General features: G+C 42.7%; 1 protein-coding gene across 7 annotated transcripts in view; it reads right to left on the reverse strand.

The window, feature by feature from the left end:
• ZFP62 (ZFP62 zinc finger protein) overlaps positions 1-15,284 on the reverse strand; it is a 36,532-nt gene extending 21,248 nt beyond the window's left edge. For 2 of the 7 annotated variants that reach the window (XM_045529954.1, XM_045529955.1), the window contains exons 1-2: positions 14,992-15,282; positions 2,533-4,884 (exon numbers count right to left, since the gene is read on the reverse strand). In XM_045529954.1, coding sequence (XP_045385910.1) covers positions 2,533-4,884; position 14,992 — 2,353 coding nt within the window. In that variant the 5' untranslated portion in view covers positions 14,993-15,282. Of the gene's footprint in view, positions 1-965; positions 4,885-13,728; positions 13,901-14,259; positions 14,673-14,987 lie in introns of those variants that run through there. The other 5 variants (XM_045529950.1, XM_045529951.1, XM_045529952.1 and 2 more) reach the window with 5 other exon arrangements.
• Between the last annotated feature and the right edge of the window lie 273 nt (positions 15,285-15,557).

Below are 15,557 nucleotides of genomic sequence, written 5' to 3' on the forward strand. Positions count from 1 at the left end.
AAGAGGTGAAGAGAATATAGGAAATTCTGCTAATGGTGGACTATGAGTTCCAGGGGATACAATGAAAGTTCTTGTGTTATGGAGGGGAAGGAAACACAGGTGAAAAAATGTACAATGTTATGGGCATGCAGGCCTGCCTGATGGCAATATAGGGTACACATATAAGGATAAAAAGCGAAATGGGATTTGTAGCAATGGTCTCCCAGGTAGACTGTGGTAGTGAGGCTGTGACTCTGGTCGGGGAGGAAGGGATGAGGATTTTGCCAAGAGCATGAAGGCTCTGGGGCTCTGCCTTCTATTCTGTGCATGGTGGAGAGGAGGCTAGGTTACTCAATTCTCAGAAGAGTCTACTTTTATCCTTTGAGTTACCTAGTTAACTACTTCATACACAGTTAGCAATACTTCACCATTAAATTCTACCTGGATGCCAGGCACGGTGACTCAAGCCTGTAATCCTAGCACTCTGTGAGGCCAAGGTGGGAGGATCATTTGAGGTCAGGAATTCGAGACCAGCCTGAGCAAGAGTGAGACCCCTGTCTCTACAAAACTAGAAAAGATTAGCTGGGCATGGCGCCTGTAGTCCCAGGTACTCGGGAGGCTGAGGCAGAAGGATTGCTTAAGCCCAGGAGTTTGAGGTTGCCGTGTGCTAGGATGATGCCATGGCATTCTAGCCCAGGCAACAAAGCGACACTCTGTCTAAAAATTCTACCTGTGGTGACACACACAGCCTGCCCACTCCCAGTATAAGGATCACATCACTTGTCCCCTCAAAATCCACCCTGTGCATCTCCTAGTGAAGCACCATCTAACTTCTGCTGAACCCAGCTGAGCTCCTAGCCCTGTGAGATGAGGCCCCTGCTGCCTTCTCTGGTTTGGATCAGGTGTAACTTACCCCACAAAGATATGACACAGGGATTGGCTCTGTGTATCCCTCCACCTAAAGTAAGTCACAGTCTGTTTTCATTTAAGGAATTTCTTTATTGGAATTCCACCTTACTTCCACCTTACTTCACCACATCTATCTAGCCTTCATGGCAAAGAGAGTGAGCCCTGAAGAAAGCATTCATAACATTTTACAACAGACAATTTACAGAAATACTGCAAGAAATCTTTACAATAACACATTCCAAAACAATCAAACATTTAACAAGATTATTAAGAAACATGAATTACCTCCTCTCTTGAATTACTGGTAGCTACCTAGCTTTTTAGATCCTACAATAAAATGCCCTCCTTCCCAACATTCCTATTATAGGAATCCCTGAATCAATTGTCATATAAGGTGCAAGTTCATGCTGAAGATGTGTCCCATTGGTTATTGAATGTGTCAAGATCCTCTCCAAGGTAGAACCTTTTATTGTAGCACAAATGTGTGAATACCACACCTTTCAGGTTCTCACTCATCACACATTCATCATTCACTAAGAGGGTTGATTTAAAACTTAAAAAAAAAAAAGTTCCATCCATTCAACTAGCATATCACAATAGTACATTCCAATCAGTTTGCCTTTTCTATGAGTGCCTCTCTCCCATCTCTGTTACATTTATAACAGTCTATGCTTTCTACTTTTCCTACAAGGAAATCCAAATTTTGTTTCAGAAATCATCATCACTGCTCCCCTCAAGCCATTCAATTATATCAAGTTTATACTTCAAGATCACTACTACTAAATAAATTTATATTCCCTGAAGCCTATCTCTCCCTGAATTTGTCTGTTGGAGGCCCTTCTTAGATTTTTTTTCCCCACTGACCACAATGTATAATTGGGATTCAAAGGTATACCTGAATTTCCTACATTTTTATTGACAGAATTCATCCAAATATGAACTTTCTGATCATGACTCTATGACTTCTAATTAAAGTCCTTTCCTCAATTGTGTTTTATGTCCAGAAATGTCTGCTTATTTTGAAGATTTTTGCATATTCCATCACTTCAATAGGTTTTATCCCCAGTATGGAGTATTTTATATTCTATAAGGTCTAAACTACCTTGACACTGGAGCCTTCCTTGCTATGACTAAAAATCACATAGAAAAGATTACTCACAATCCTCTACAGTGATTTCTACTATGTAAAGTATAACCCATGAACAAGGACCTCAGACACTCTTACATTCATAAGGTTTTCTTCCACTTGCAATCCTTGAGACACAGTAAACTCCACCTGCTACAGAGGCATCCTCATCCTGGTCCCATCCAGAGCCTTCCCTCCCGCCTCATAGATTCTCCTCTGGGATGTGCCACTATGACTTCCCACATTTTTCACATTTAGAGACTCCTCTCCAGTATGTGTTCTTTTATGCTTGGTGAGATTTGATCTGATATTAAAAGCCTTACCACACTCATTACATCGGTATGGCTTCTTTCCAGTGTGGATCCTTTTATGTTGGTCAAGGACTGATCTATAATTGAAGGATTTCCCACACTCACAATCATAGGGCTGCTTCCCACGGTGGACACTTTTATGGTTGATAAGACTTGAATGTGAGATGTACGCCTTCCCACACAAATCGCATTCATAGGGTTTCTCACCTGTGTGGATCCTTTTATGTACTGTGAGGCCTGAGCTGTTCCTGAATGCCTTTCCACACCTATCACATACATAGGGTTTCTCCCCCGTGTGGATCCTCTTGTGTTGTGAAAGGAGAGAGCTGTAACTGAAAGACTTCCCACATTCGACACACTTGAAAGGTTTCTCCCCAAGATGGACTCTTTTATGGCTTATAAGAGTTCTGCTTGAGAAAAAAGCTTTTCCACATTCATTACATGTATAGGGTGTCTTGCCAGGGTGAGTACTTTTATGATTAATAAGGCTTGAGTGTGAGATGTAGGCTTTTCCACACACATCACATTCATAGGGCTTCTCCCCAGTATGGATTCTTTTATGAACTTTAAGGCTTGAGTTGTTTCTGAAGACCTTCTCACACCTGTCACATTCATAGGGTTTCTCTCTAGTGTGGACTCTTTTGTGTTGAGAAAGGAGTGAGGTGTAATTAAAAGATTTCTCACACACATCACATTTGTAGGGCTTCTCCCCAAGATGAACTTTTTTGTGGTTTATAAGGGCTCGGTATGTGATGAAGGCTTTCTCACACTCATCACACTTAAAGGGCTTCTCCCCAGGGTGTACACTTTTATGATTTATAAGGCTTGAGAGTGAGATGTAGGCTTTCCCACATTCTTCACATTTGTAAGGTCTCTCCCCAGTGTGGATTCGTTTATGTACTTTAAGGCCAGAATTATTTCTGAAAGCTTTTCCACACTCATCACAGCCAAAGGGTTTTTCCCTTGTATGAATTCTTTTATGCTGTTCAAGAGCAGAGCTATAGTTGAAGGATTTTTCACAATAGCTACATTTATACGGCTTCTCCCCAAGATGGATTCCTTTGTGATTTTTAAGGCTAGAGCGTGAGATATAGGCTTTCCCACACACATCACACTTATATGGTTTTTCCCCAGTATGGAGCCTCCTGTGGACTTTGAGGCCTGCATTGTTTCTGAAAGTTTTCCCACATACATCACATACATAAGGTCTCTCTCCAGTGTGAATAGTTTTATGTTGAAGAAGAAGCGAGTTATAACTAAAAGATTTTCCACACTCCTTACATTCATGGGCTTTCTTCCCAGGGTGAATACTTTTATGGACTGCAAGGCCTGAGCTATAGCTGAATGCTTTGCCACAGACATCACACTTATAAGGTTTCTCTCCTGTGTGGATCCTTTTATGCACTATGAGGCCGGAGCTGTTCCTGAAAGCCTTCCCACATTCGTCACATTCATAAGGTTTCTCTCCAGTGTGGATGACTTTATGCTGAATGAGAAGAGAGCTATAATTAAAAGACTTCTCACACTCATCACATTTATAGGGTTTATCTCCAAAGTGGATGCTTTTATGGTTGAGAAGTGTTCTGCAAGTAATGAAGGCCTTCCCACACTCATCACATTCATAGGGCTTCTCACCAGTGTGGATCCTTTTGTGGACCCTGAGGCCAGAGCTGTTACTGAAGGTTTTCCCACAAATGTCGCATTCATACGGTTTCTCCCCTGTGTGGATCCTTCTGTGAACTCTGAGCCCAGAGCTGTTCCTAAAGGCCTTCCCGCACTCGCCACATTCATAGGGCTTCTCTCCAGTGTGGATCCTTTTGTGCTGGTCCAGGACAGAGCTATAATTGAAGGATTTTCCACACTCATCACACTTACAGTTCTTCTCCCCAGAATGGGTGCTTTTGTGGTTTATAAGGCTGGAGTAGGACATGTAGGCTTTTCCACATTCCTCACACTTGTACGGCTTCTCTCCAGTATGGATCCGCTTGTGGACCCGAAGACTCGAACTGCTCCGGAAAGTCCCTCCACAGTCACTACACTCATAGCGTTTTTCCCCTGTGTGCATAATTTTATGTTGAACTAGACGGGAATTATATTTGAAGGATTTCCCACACTCATCACATTTATGTGATTTCTTAACAGCACTGGTTTTCTGCTGTACACTGGGGTGAGAGCTTCCATTAACATTCTCCACATACTTGCCTTGTTCACTGCTTTTCTGCTCTGCAGGGACAGTCTGGTGTGGGACGTGTTTTGGGCTCAGTTGTGAGCTATTTTCAAATGTCTCATCCCCCTGTTCCATCTTTAAGTTTGCCATGCTCTTGACTTTGCCAACTATCTCCCTGATGCCACTGTTGTCTTCCTTCATCCTTTTTCCTGCCGGCTTTTCCCATTGACTCTCTACTTTGCTATCCCAATCACATGTTTCACCAACCTTAGACTCCTGCACAGGATCCTTGTGAAGACTTTCCACTTTTGGCCACTTAGATTCTACATTTCCCACATTTTCAGACTTTTTGGTTGGTTCCTCATCCTCAGTGCCCATCTTCAAATGTAACACTAAACCAAGAAAATAAAAAGGATACCTGTTCACTTTGTTTAGAAAAAAACTGGAAGAATCACATCAAAATTCACTAATTAACTTGACAAATATTTACTGACTGCATGCTATCAGAGAGGTACCATTTTTAAGTACTAGGGATACAAAAGTGGACATGACAAAATATCTGCCCCTGTGGAGCTAATATTAAACTGCTAGAGTCCTGTATTTTCAATGGAACAAAGAGCTTTTCTATTCTTGCATAACAGCTCAGCATTAGGACAAAGTGAAATGACACACAGAACCAGAGGCAACACTGACCAGTATTTGAACAATGTCACTTAATCATGGAAAAACAGAGGACAGAAGAAATCTCTGAAGAATACAAAACAGAAAAATTAGTAAGACAAATGTTAGGTGTAACTTTTTTTTTTGATTATGAGAAGTTAGACATAATCAACAGAGGACAGGCACAACTAAAGAAAAGGAGAAATCAGTACCTAGGTAAAGGTATCAGGGAAATGGTTATGAAATTATGAGGATAGTCATTTCAAAGATGAGAAACAAAGCAACCTGCAGCTGCCTGGAGTCAATTTGGCCTCCTGGACTTTCCCTCCCAGTAAAACATCAACTCTGGAAAGTGGGTGGCCAGGGAAGAACTCTATAAGGAAGAACATGCTCTGGCCTGCTGTGGAGAGGCTTTCATTCCTAGTTATGAACCGGCTACCGTATTCAGTGCATATCAAAGATGAGAAGCAAAACCTCAAACCATCAAGCAAAGGAAGTGACACTGCATCGGTTCAAATGCCTAGCTGGATGACCCTGAGAAAATTACTTAGCCTCTTTGTGTAGCAGCTTCATCATCTGTAAAATGAAGGCAATAGGGTCTTTGCGAATATGAAATGAGATAGTGCACGTAAAGCATTGAGAACAATACCTGTCACTTGGTGAGTGCCATATGTCATTGTTATTTATTATTCATTATAGTATTATAACTAAGAATATGCAGTGAGGTTACTGGATCAGGGTCAGAACCTGGAGATAAAGCATATGACTCAGGAAAGTCTGCACACTCCTTCTCAAAGGAGATTCTAGGCCCAAGCAGGGACTCTGTTCCCTTGAAGACAATCTACCCATGACTGGCACTCCATCAGCATTCACTTACTGACAGACTGAGTCCTGAGAACACACACAACAGTTCTAGGCTAGTTATTCTTTTGCCTTAGACAATTAGACATTTGTGATTAGACTTTGTTAGAATTTGGATCTCCCCCTTGTACTCTGGGTATCAGACTCTCTTAGGTCAGTACATGGCAATTCTGTTGATCCTACTAAGAAATTCTATTTGTGAACATGAGAGGAGCTGGCAGGGGCAACACAAGTAAGGTACAGACTTTGGAGTGGACCTGTATAAAGAATTACACTTACAAGTTATGCTGATGAGAACAACGGACTCTGAGTTAAAACTTATAGGACAAGGTATGAACTCAGGGGATCACTAGGAAGATAAAATAAAGCATCACTCCATGGACATTAAACCCAAAAGTGGTTCAGCTAAGAAAGCTTCCACAAATGACTATTTGGTAATTAAATATTAAGCAATATTAAGTACTAAGTAAGATCAGAGGCCATTGAGGGATGGTAGCATGGCCTTGTTCCCCAACTCCCTTTCTTTATTACTCCAGATAGAGCATTCCACATCACTTAAACTATGAGGGCTACTGGGTAGGCAGTGGAATTCCAGAACCATAAACAGCAACATACCATCTATCTATGCTCAGAATCCTGTTCCCACACACACCAGGGACCCTGCTCCATCCATTTCCTTTTCAGCCCTGGCCCTATATCTGTACTCACCCTCAGCCCTCAGGACAGAAAGATGTTCAACTTCCTATAGCCATAAAGCCAAATCTCTTAAGATAAATACACAAAAATTGCTAGAAAAAAAAAAGAAAAGAAGAGCTATGACGGGGTACTAGCCATACTAGATATTAAAATATACTATAAAGCCCCTATAATTAAAACAGTGTGGTACCAGCATATAAATATACAGGCAAATGGAATAGAACAGAAAGTCCAGAAATTGTCCCAACTACACATAGAAATCAATGGTAAAGATGGCATTGCAAATTACTGGGGGACAAGATAGTCATTTTGTTTATTTTTTTTGAGATGGGGTCTCACTCTGTTGCCTTGGCTAGAGCACCGTGGCATCATCACAGCTCTTTGCAACCTCAAACTCCTGGGCTAGAGCGATCCCCCTGCCTCAGCCTCCCGAGTAGCTAGGACTACAGGTGTCCGCCACCATGCCCAGCTGACGTGTTTATGTTTTGTAGAGATGGGGGTCTCACTGTGGTGCTCAGGATGGTCTGGAACTCTTGGCCTCAAGCAATCCTCCTGCCTCAGTTTCCCAAAGTGCTAGGGATTACAGGCATGAGCTACCACACCTGGCCAAAGATGGTCTTTTTAATAGTGCTGTACAACTATAAAGCCATTTGGAACAAGATAAAATTAGATCCATTCTTCACACCATACACAGGGATAAACTCCAAATGGAACAGAATTCTAAATATAAAATATAAATAATAGAAGAAAACATCAGTAAACGCATCCAAGACTTGGCTATAGAGTAAGCTTTCTAACTATGACTCAGATGAACAAGATTTATAAATTTGACTATATAAAAACAAAATTGGATGGCAAAAATACCATAAGCAAAATTAAGAAATAAATGACAAAGAAGAAAAAAAATTGCAAGATACATCATATATAAGGGCCAATATCCCTAATATACAAATAATTTTCAAAAACTGAAGAAAAACAGACTAAAATGGTCCTTAAATATGTGGAAAGATATTCAACTTAAGTCACAATAAGAGAAAGGCAAGTAACTACAGTAAGATACTATTTCTCACCTGTCAGATTAGCAAGTAGTCAAAGCTTAACAATATACTCTGTTGATGGAACTTCATACACTGTTGAGTATGCAAATTGGCACAACCCCTGTTGAAGGGAATTTGCCAATATCTAACAAAACCATGTGTGTGTTTACTCAGAAATCTCACTTCTAGGAATTTATACTGAGGATACACCAACAATGGAAAACTATACATGCACAAAGTTATTCATTGTAGCGTTACTTGCAACTGAAAAATCTGGAAAACTACCTAAATATCCAAACACAGAAGACTGGTTAAATAAACTATGGTATAAATACACAATGCAGCACTAAAAGGGAATGAGGATATACTGTAAAATCAAAAAAGGCACAGTGAAAAAAAGAGCATATATGCTACTTTGTGCATAAAAGGAAAACAAGAAAACAAGTATGTATCTGCTTCTTTATATTACAAAGCAGAAAACAATGAAGTTTGTTACTTACAAGCGGTTGAGTGGAGCAGAAGGGATGACAGGTGGGGGCAGACAGACACTCTATAACTTTCTGTATAGTTTTTATTTATGGAAGCATAATAATATTGTCCATATTCAAAGAATAAAATTAAATCCATGAGGATAGGAAAGTAGAAAAACAACTAAAACAGAAAGCAAACAGAAACAAATGAACTCATTTGTTTTACATGAATACCATAACCACAGGAAGAGAACAAAGAACAAATCTATGTAACTTAGGGACATAATATTTGACTATAGAGGTATATTCAGTCTTGGGAAGGCTGGAGGGGGTAATAGGGAAGAAATGCAAACAACTGAACTATGTTAGTAGGTCTGTTTCCTGTAGTGGTATGGGCAGAACAATTCTGAAAGAATTTTAGATGTATTATGGAACTGAGTAAATGTGCTGATTTTCTTGGTAGCCAGGGCTCTCCTGGAAGAAGAAAGGACATAAAAATAAGGAATGGGAGAAGGCAAGAAAGAACCTGTGGGGATGAATTGAAAGTACTGGTGCAAACTTAGGATTTCTAAATTATACATATGTGCATGTATATAAATGTATGTATATTCACATCTGCACATTTGTATGCATAGGTGTATATATGTACATATATTCCCAGCTCTCTTTGCTGAAAGGCCAACAAACAAAAATACCTCAGTGGTAATGAGCACATCTAGCACCATCTCCTGGGACTCTATTATAATACCATCACCTACTAAAAGGAACCAGAGGTCCTCAAAGAAATGGCTGATTCCTTGCTGGGAAAAGGCAACATACAAGATGAGCTGGGGCATCCTGTTAGGCCAGCAAGTAAGGAAGGGCTCAAAACAATGGTGGGGACATGGCACAAGACCATAAGAGTCAGGCTACACACCTGATTTAAGCACCATAGAAATTCAGAACAGCAATGAAATATAAGCCATCAAAGATAGGATTTTGAGTCCACAGATACAAAAAGCGGAGAAACGGAGGCCTCTTGTTGATAGGAGAACGTGAGCACTGGGTGGTAAATATGAAAGGAATGGCAGAATTGGAAAAATCGGCATTCTGCAACTGTCAGAGTAAAGACTGGATCAGGGGAGAATCATCAGTGAATCTAGGGGGAAATTTTGATAAGGAGCAGGACATCTGCATAGTCTTAAATATTCCCCCGGAGACTGTGTCTTTAGTTACAAGGGAAAACATGGTATTAATTACTATATAGTGGAGAAATTAGACAACGCCTTGGCCTGCATTCTAAATTAAATACCTCCAGTGGAGGTAGATAGACATGATGTGCTTCCTGCAGTGACATCTTGAGGACACATCACCTATAAGAATACATTATGTGAACTGAATCACAAGGAAACATCAGATAAATCCAAAATGAAGCATATTCCATCAAAAGGAAAGTAGGAAAAAGGGGACTGTTTTTTCAAAAATATCATTTTCAAAAAATACAAAGAAAGGCTGTAGAACTGTTCCAGATTAAATTAGAAGGCTAAAGGGACTTGACCACTAAATTCAATTCCTGACCACAACTAGATCTGTACCAAAGCAAAAAATTGTTAAAACAATTGAGTCAGCTGATGAAATTGGAATATGGATGGTAGATTAGATAAAAGCAGTATCAACTTTAAATGTACTGAATTTGACAACTGTACTGCAGTTATATAAGAAAATATCCTCATCCTTAGGAAATATCTACCAAAGTACTTACGGGTAAAGGGCCATGATGTATGTAAGTTACCTTCAAATGGTTCAGGAAAAAAAATTGTACGTATGAAAAGAACAAGAGGACGAAATGAAGTAGAATGTTAACTACAGGTGAATCTGCTGAGCAAAAGGTATCTTTTTATTGTTCTTATTATTGAAATTTTTCTGCATATTTAAAACTATTTCAGAAAGTAAATTTAAGATTCTCTCAACTATACCTTCCCATCCAGGTACCGCTTCACCATCCTGCCTCCTATTCACATCCCATCTCCCTTGTGCCTCATCCACTCAGTCTCACTTCTTCCACTCAGATGACACTGCATTAGCTTCTTCCAGTGCTTGCTCCTGGCTGTTGCCCCCTGCTTCCACCTTGAACCTCTCCTCTTTGGACTCTGCATGCTCCCTGGGCAGCCCTGTTCATACGGGGGGGCTCCTACTACTCCTAAAAGCCATGTCTCTCAGATCCTCACCTCAGGCCTAGAGTGCTCTCTTCAATTACAGACCCTCATATGCACCCCACCCTTCCCTTTGCCAAAATCAGAAGTGAGCTTTTCTATTTTTCTCACCACATCCAAAACAGCCCTTAAGACCAACTGATTTTATTGCCTAAAGAATTCCCAAGCTCTCACCCTTAGCCCCACCACCATTCCTACTGCAAAGTCCTTACTTTAAAGCCCCTTAAATTCTCTTCTGAACTACTGCCATAGTCTCTCTTCCTTCCTTGTCATCCTGTCCAATTCTTCTTCCAACAGTCATCAAGAGTTTTGTAAAATGCACACCTGGTGACTCCCCGATGCCAAGTTCTCCCAGGCTACTTATTGTGGCACTTGAAACCTGCATCCAGCCACTTGGAGCGACTCCCTGGACACCAAATGAACTATGCTAATTCACCCCTCACTGCCATTGCACTCACTGATTCTCTGCCTGCCCTTTCCCCAACTCTTTTCAACAGACTAATTCTTAGTTCCCTTCATGTGCTCTAGGATTCCCTGTTTGACTGGTTGCTGACTGGCCTAGTCTGCACGAAATCACAGACACTTCACTACTTACCTCTCTAACTCTGGCAGAGGCCAGGAGTCTCCCTGTTCTGGCTCTGCTTAACCTCCTGTTTGGACTGGGCGCACAGTGGCCCATCATCTGATGTAGTTCGTCTAATCCTCTTATTGAGTGAAATCAAAATGTATCAATATAAAGGTGCATCCTCATTGAAAATAAGATGGTTTAAAATGAAATAAATACTAAGAAAAGATCCATCAAAAACAGAGGCAGAAAAGCACCAAGATAGCACTAGAGTAAATGTTGCTAAAATATAAAGGCAATCAAGAGAATGTAACAAAATAATCAGTTACCCTTAAACAATACTGAAGATGCATTCTAATATCTAAGTCATTTCTGAGGTTGAGTGTCGGACAAGGAACTTGGATTATGATCTGTATCTTGTTTGTTTTTTTCCAGGCCCTGGGCTAGTCTTGGGGACAAAGAGATGGATAAGACATGGCCCTGCCATCAAGGCACCTGCAGACTAGTAGGAGAGCCTGACAGGAAAATAATAATGTGATGAAAACAACAGAGACAAACACAGGGCACGGAAAGGGGAAGAAGGGGAAGGGACAGACTCTGCCTCAAAGGACTAGGAAGAACTTCAGGAAGAGAGGGGTGGGCATTCCCAGCTGAGGAAAGAGCAGGTGCAAAGGGACCGATGCTAACCACCCTCCACATATCTGGGGCAGAGGGTGGCAGGTAAAGCCAGACAGGTGGGCAAACACAGGGGCTGCCTCATACTAAGGAGTCCAGACTTGATCCTTGGGACTTTCAGGCAAAGGAGTAGCAAACCTGGATATGCATTTTGGGAGATCACTTATTTATTAAATCAGGGGTTGGCAAACATTTTCTGTAAAGGGCCAGATAGCAAATATTTTAGGTTTTGTGGGCCATACAGGACTGCTGATTATTATTTGCAATATTCCTTAAAAAATATAAAAACTATTTTTAGCTAGTAGGCCATACAAAAACAGACCACAGACCCAGTAGTTTGCCAACCTCTGTTAGATAATACCAAGGAGTCAGAGTTAATTTAGGATGGTGTAATAACAGCACTGTGGCTATAAGTGTCCTTTTTTTTTTCTTTTTTAATGCAGACTGATGGAAGTATGCTAGGGTAGAGTGGCATGCTGTCTAGAATTTGCTTTAAAATACTTCAACTAGGAAAAAATAAAAAGAGAAAGATGAAACAAACATAGCAGAATCCTGATAATTGCTGGATCTGAGCAACGAGTGTACTAGAGTTAATAAGAAAAAATTTTAAAAAGAAAGATCACTCAGATTAGTTGCAGCGGAAGAATGAATTGAGGGGAGAAAGAACAAAGTCCTGGAGTTCCAGGAGGGGGTTATTATAATCCAATCAGTTAGACAAATGTGGTGCCTAAGTCACGTGTCACCTATGACACAAGGAATTATTCCAAAAGCACATCTCCCCCATAGAGAGGGCTGCAAAGGTTTGAATTTTTTTTTCCATTTTTTTTTTTTCTGTTTGTTTTGTTTTTGAGACAGGGTCTTGCTCTGTCACCCTGGGCTGGACTACAGTGGCTCAGTCATATCTCATTGCAGCCTTGAACTCCTGGGCTCAAACAATCCTCCTGCCTTGGCCTCCAGAGTAGCTGAGAATACAGGCAGGAACAACCATACCAGGAAGGTTTGAGTTTCTTAAGTGTTCTAAACGCTGAATGAGAAAGTCCTCTCCAACCAGTGTTTAACAGGGAGCATAGCCTGGTTACATTACTCAGAAGTGTCAACCATAGAATGCCATCTACTCCTTCCAAATTACATATGACCCACAACCTCTGGGCACTTCTGTGCTTGTTCACACACTACCATCAATGCCCAGAGTGCAAATATTAAGATCTTGCCCTTCATTCCTGCTGTCCCTGCCCTGCAGAGTCAGGAGCCACTTCTCCAAGAGCCTAGACAACTCACAAGAGAAGAACAGTGGCTCCCTCTGGCTAAAAATTCCTTCCTATTAATAACAGATTGCAACAAGCAACAGCTGCAACATGCCAGCAACTACTTTGAATTTTCAGAGTCCAACCAAGGCAATCTACCATCTCACGTGTCAGTTGTGAATTCTGTACCTTATGTTCCTGGACATTATATTTAACTTGAAGATGACCAGAAAAACAAAAAGAGAAAACAAGATGAAATGTGACCACAAAATGCTTACCAATACAGAAGAAAAAGTACCTGAAGGGGGAGAATGTGCAAATGAAAGATGGGACTAAGGAGTAAATGATATGCAGATGAGCAGAGAGAGAATATGGTTTATGCTCTAGTAATTCCTGCATTTAATTTATGAATATCAGAATTATAAATGGCTAACAGAAGTTGGATCTATTGCTTAAATGCAGAAATAAAAATGAAAGGTTATTTTTCTTTAAAGTAAAAAAAGAAAATAGAACATTGTCATACCTGGCAGTGGAGAAGAAATTTCTAGTCATCCTAGGGAAGGAAGTAAGCAAAGGAGATTCTGAAAGACAGACTAAGACATTTTCTGAAGCTAAAGAGGCAGGGAACGGCTGGAACAAAGACATGGATAGAATCAGTCTACCAGGCTAGTGTAAGACTAAACTTCAAAGATACAAGTCTCAGGAGGGAATGGCTGTTTTATTTGTTCTTGAAACACTGCATGACAGAATGTAATAATGACTTGGCAAATTTAACAACCTGCCAATAAATGGTTGAGTTAACGTAAAACATAAAACAAAAATTATTAAATGCTTACCCTAGTAATGTCATTGAGTATACCATTGTTTGTGGTAACAAAAAAAATGGAAACAACCCAACTGTCCCCAAATAGATCTAAAAAAATTTATGGAACGTTGAAAACATCCAAACAATAGCCAGTCCAATACCACAGCTCTGTAAAACAAAACTGTGTTCTGATGTGTAGAGACCTGTAAGATAAAGAGAAGAAGGGCTTCTACCACTTGTGTAAAAAAAGAGGGAAGAAACTACATTTACACTTGCCAGTATTTGCATAAGAAATCCTGGAAAGATACTCTCAAAGGAACAAAAGTGGATACCTAAAGGGGGAAGAGCCTACGAAGATAGCTGAGCAGAGCAGTAGGAAATCTTTTCACTGATAACGTTTCATACTTTTAATATCTGAGCCATACGAATGTATTACATGCTCCAAATTCATTTTTTAAGAAACCATTGTGCTTTCAAAAAGAAAACACTCCTGCTGGCCACCTAGTCTAAACATCCGAGCAGCACACCCAGCACTGGCACTCCCCTTTCATCTTTTACATACCCACATCTGGGTTCCCGCAGGCTGTCCTCGGTCTAGGAAACTCTTTGACCTTCCTCTCCCTACCAGTTAAGTGCCTCTAGTAACTTCTCAGCTTTTGGAGCCCGCGGCAGGTCCCCTCTTCCAGGCACACCCCTATCTGTATACAGGTGAGCGTTCACAGGTGAGGGCCAGGAAGTGCCTCCCGGGGGGTCCATCCGCACCTGCAGCCGGAGTCTCTCAACATCACCCCGACCAAAAAAAAAAAGGAGTGGAGGGGAATGTCGAATCAGATCACCCCTAGGAGTCCCTCTGACGCTCGTACTCACTCTCAAGTCCCAGGGCCAAACTTAACTGCAACAGGAGCACAAAAGGGGGGCGCTTTAAAGAGCCAATTTTCAGAGTGCCCCTCCCACCCAAGAGAGCGGCGAATAGTTGAACACCTGAGCTGAGCCCCAGCCCTTCTCTGGATACTGGGAAGGCCCAACACGACCCTGGACCGTTCAGGCCGAAGTTGGGGCCTACAACGAGCCCAGTCTGTTTCGCGGGCGCGCCCTGCACCCCTCAGCCCGCCCGCGGTCTTCCCTCCCCTGCACGGCTGCGGAGCGCGCCTCCTCATGTGTGTGGGGGGCGGGGGCTCGCTTCCTCCCAGACCCCGCCGGAGACTGGAGGGGCAGACCAGACTCGGCCAAGAAGGGAAGGGCGTGGCGGGCAAGGGCCGGGGGCGGGAGCGCGGGCGGCCGCGGACTCACGTACTGGCTGTGGCGGCGCCGCGGGAGCCCGGCCGCCGGCGGGACAAAAGCGCGGACGGCCCGGCCGGAAAAACGCGCGGCGGCCCTGGGGCACTTCCGAGCCCTCTCTGGGATGTTGGAGGACTGACTCGGTGGTACGAGCCCGCGGTGGCGGGGATGAGGGGGTGGAGTCCCTTCAACTGCTGTTTACAGAGTGTCGGCTGCGCCGCGGGCGGGTCTTCCTGTTTTCGTGGAGTTTAGGTTCCGCGGCGGAATGGGGGCGTGGGGGTGGACACAGAAAATAAATAAGTGGCTCGGTACGTGCCCGGCGGGGGTTTGGCCGCTGTGGGGAGCTGGAGAACCCTGACGTGGGGCTCGCAGGAGCGCCCGAGGTGGGTGGAGGCCCGTCCTCCTCCTCGGATAGCTGGTGGGGGCGAACCCGGGAGTGCCGGCTGCTCCCGGACGCGCGCACGCGCGCGGAGAACCGCCCGCCAGGCGCCCCCGCCCGGCCTGGGGGTGCGGGGATTGCTGCGAGCCGCCTGGAGCGGCTCCCGGACCGGCCAGACCCTCACCCCGCAGGGGCGCCAGCTT

This window comes from Lemur catta, chromosome 18, assembly GCF_020740605.2.
Source record: "Lemur catta isolate mLemCat1 chromosome 18, mLemCat1.pri, whole genome shotgun sequence".
In the NCBI taxonomy this organism is placed as follows: domain Eukaryota; kingdom Metazoa; phylum Chordata; class Mammalia; order Primates; family Lemuridae; genus Lemur; species Lemur catta.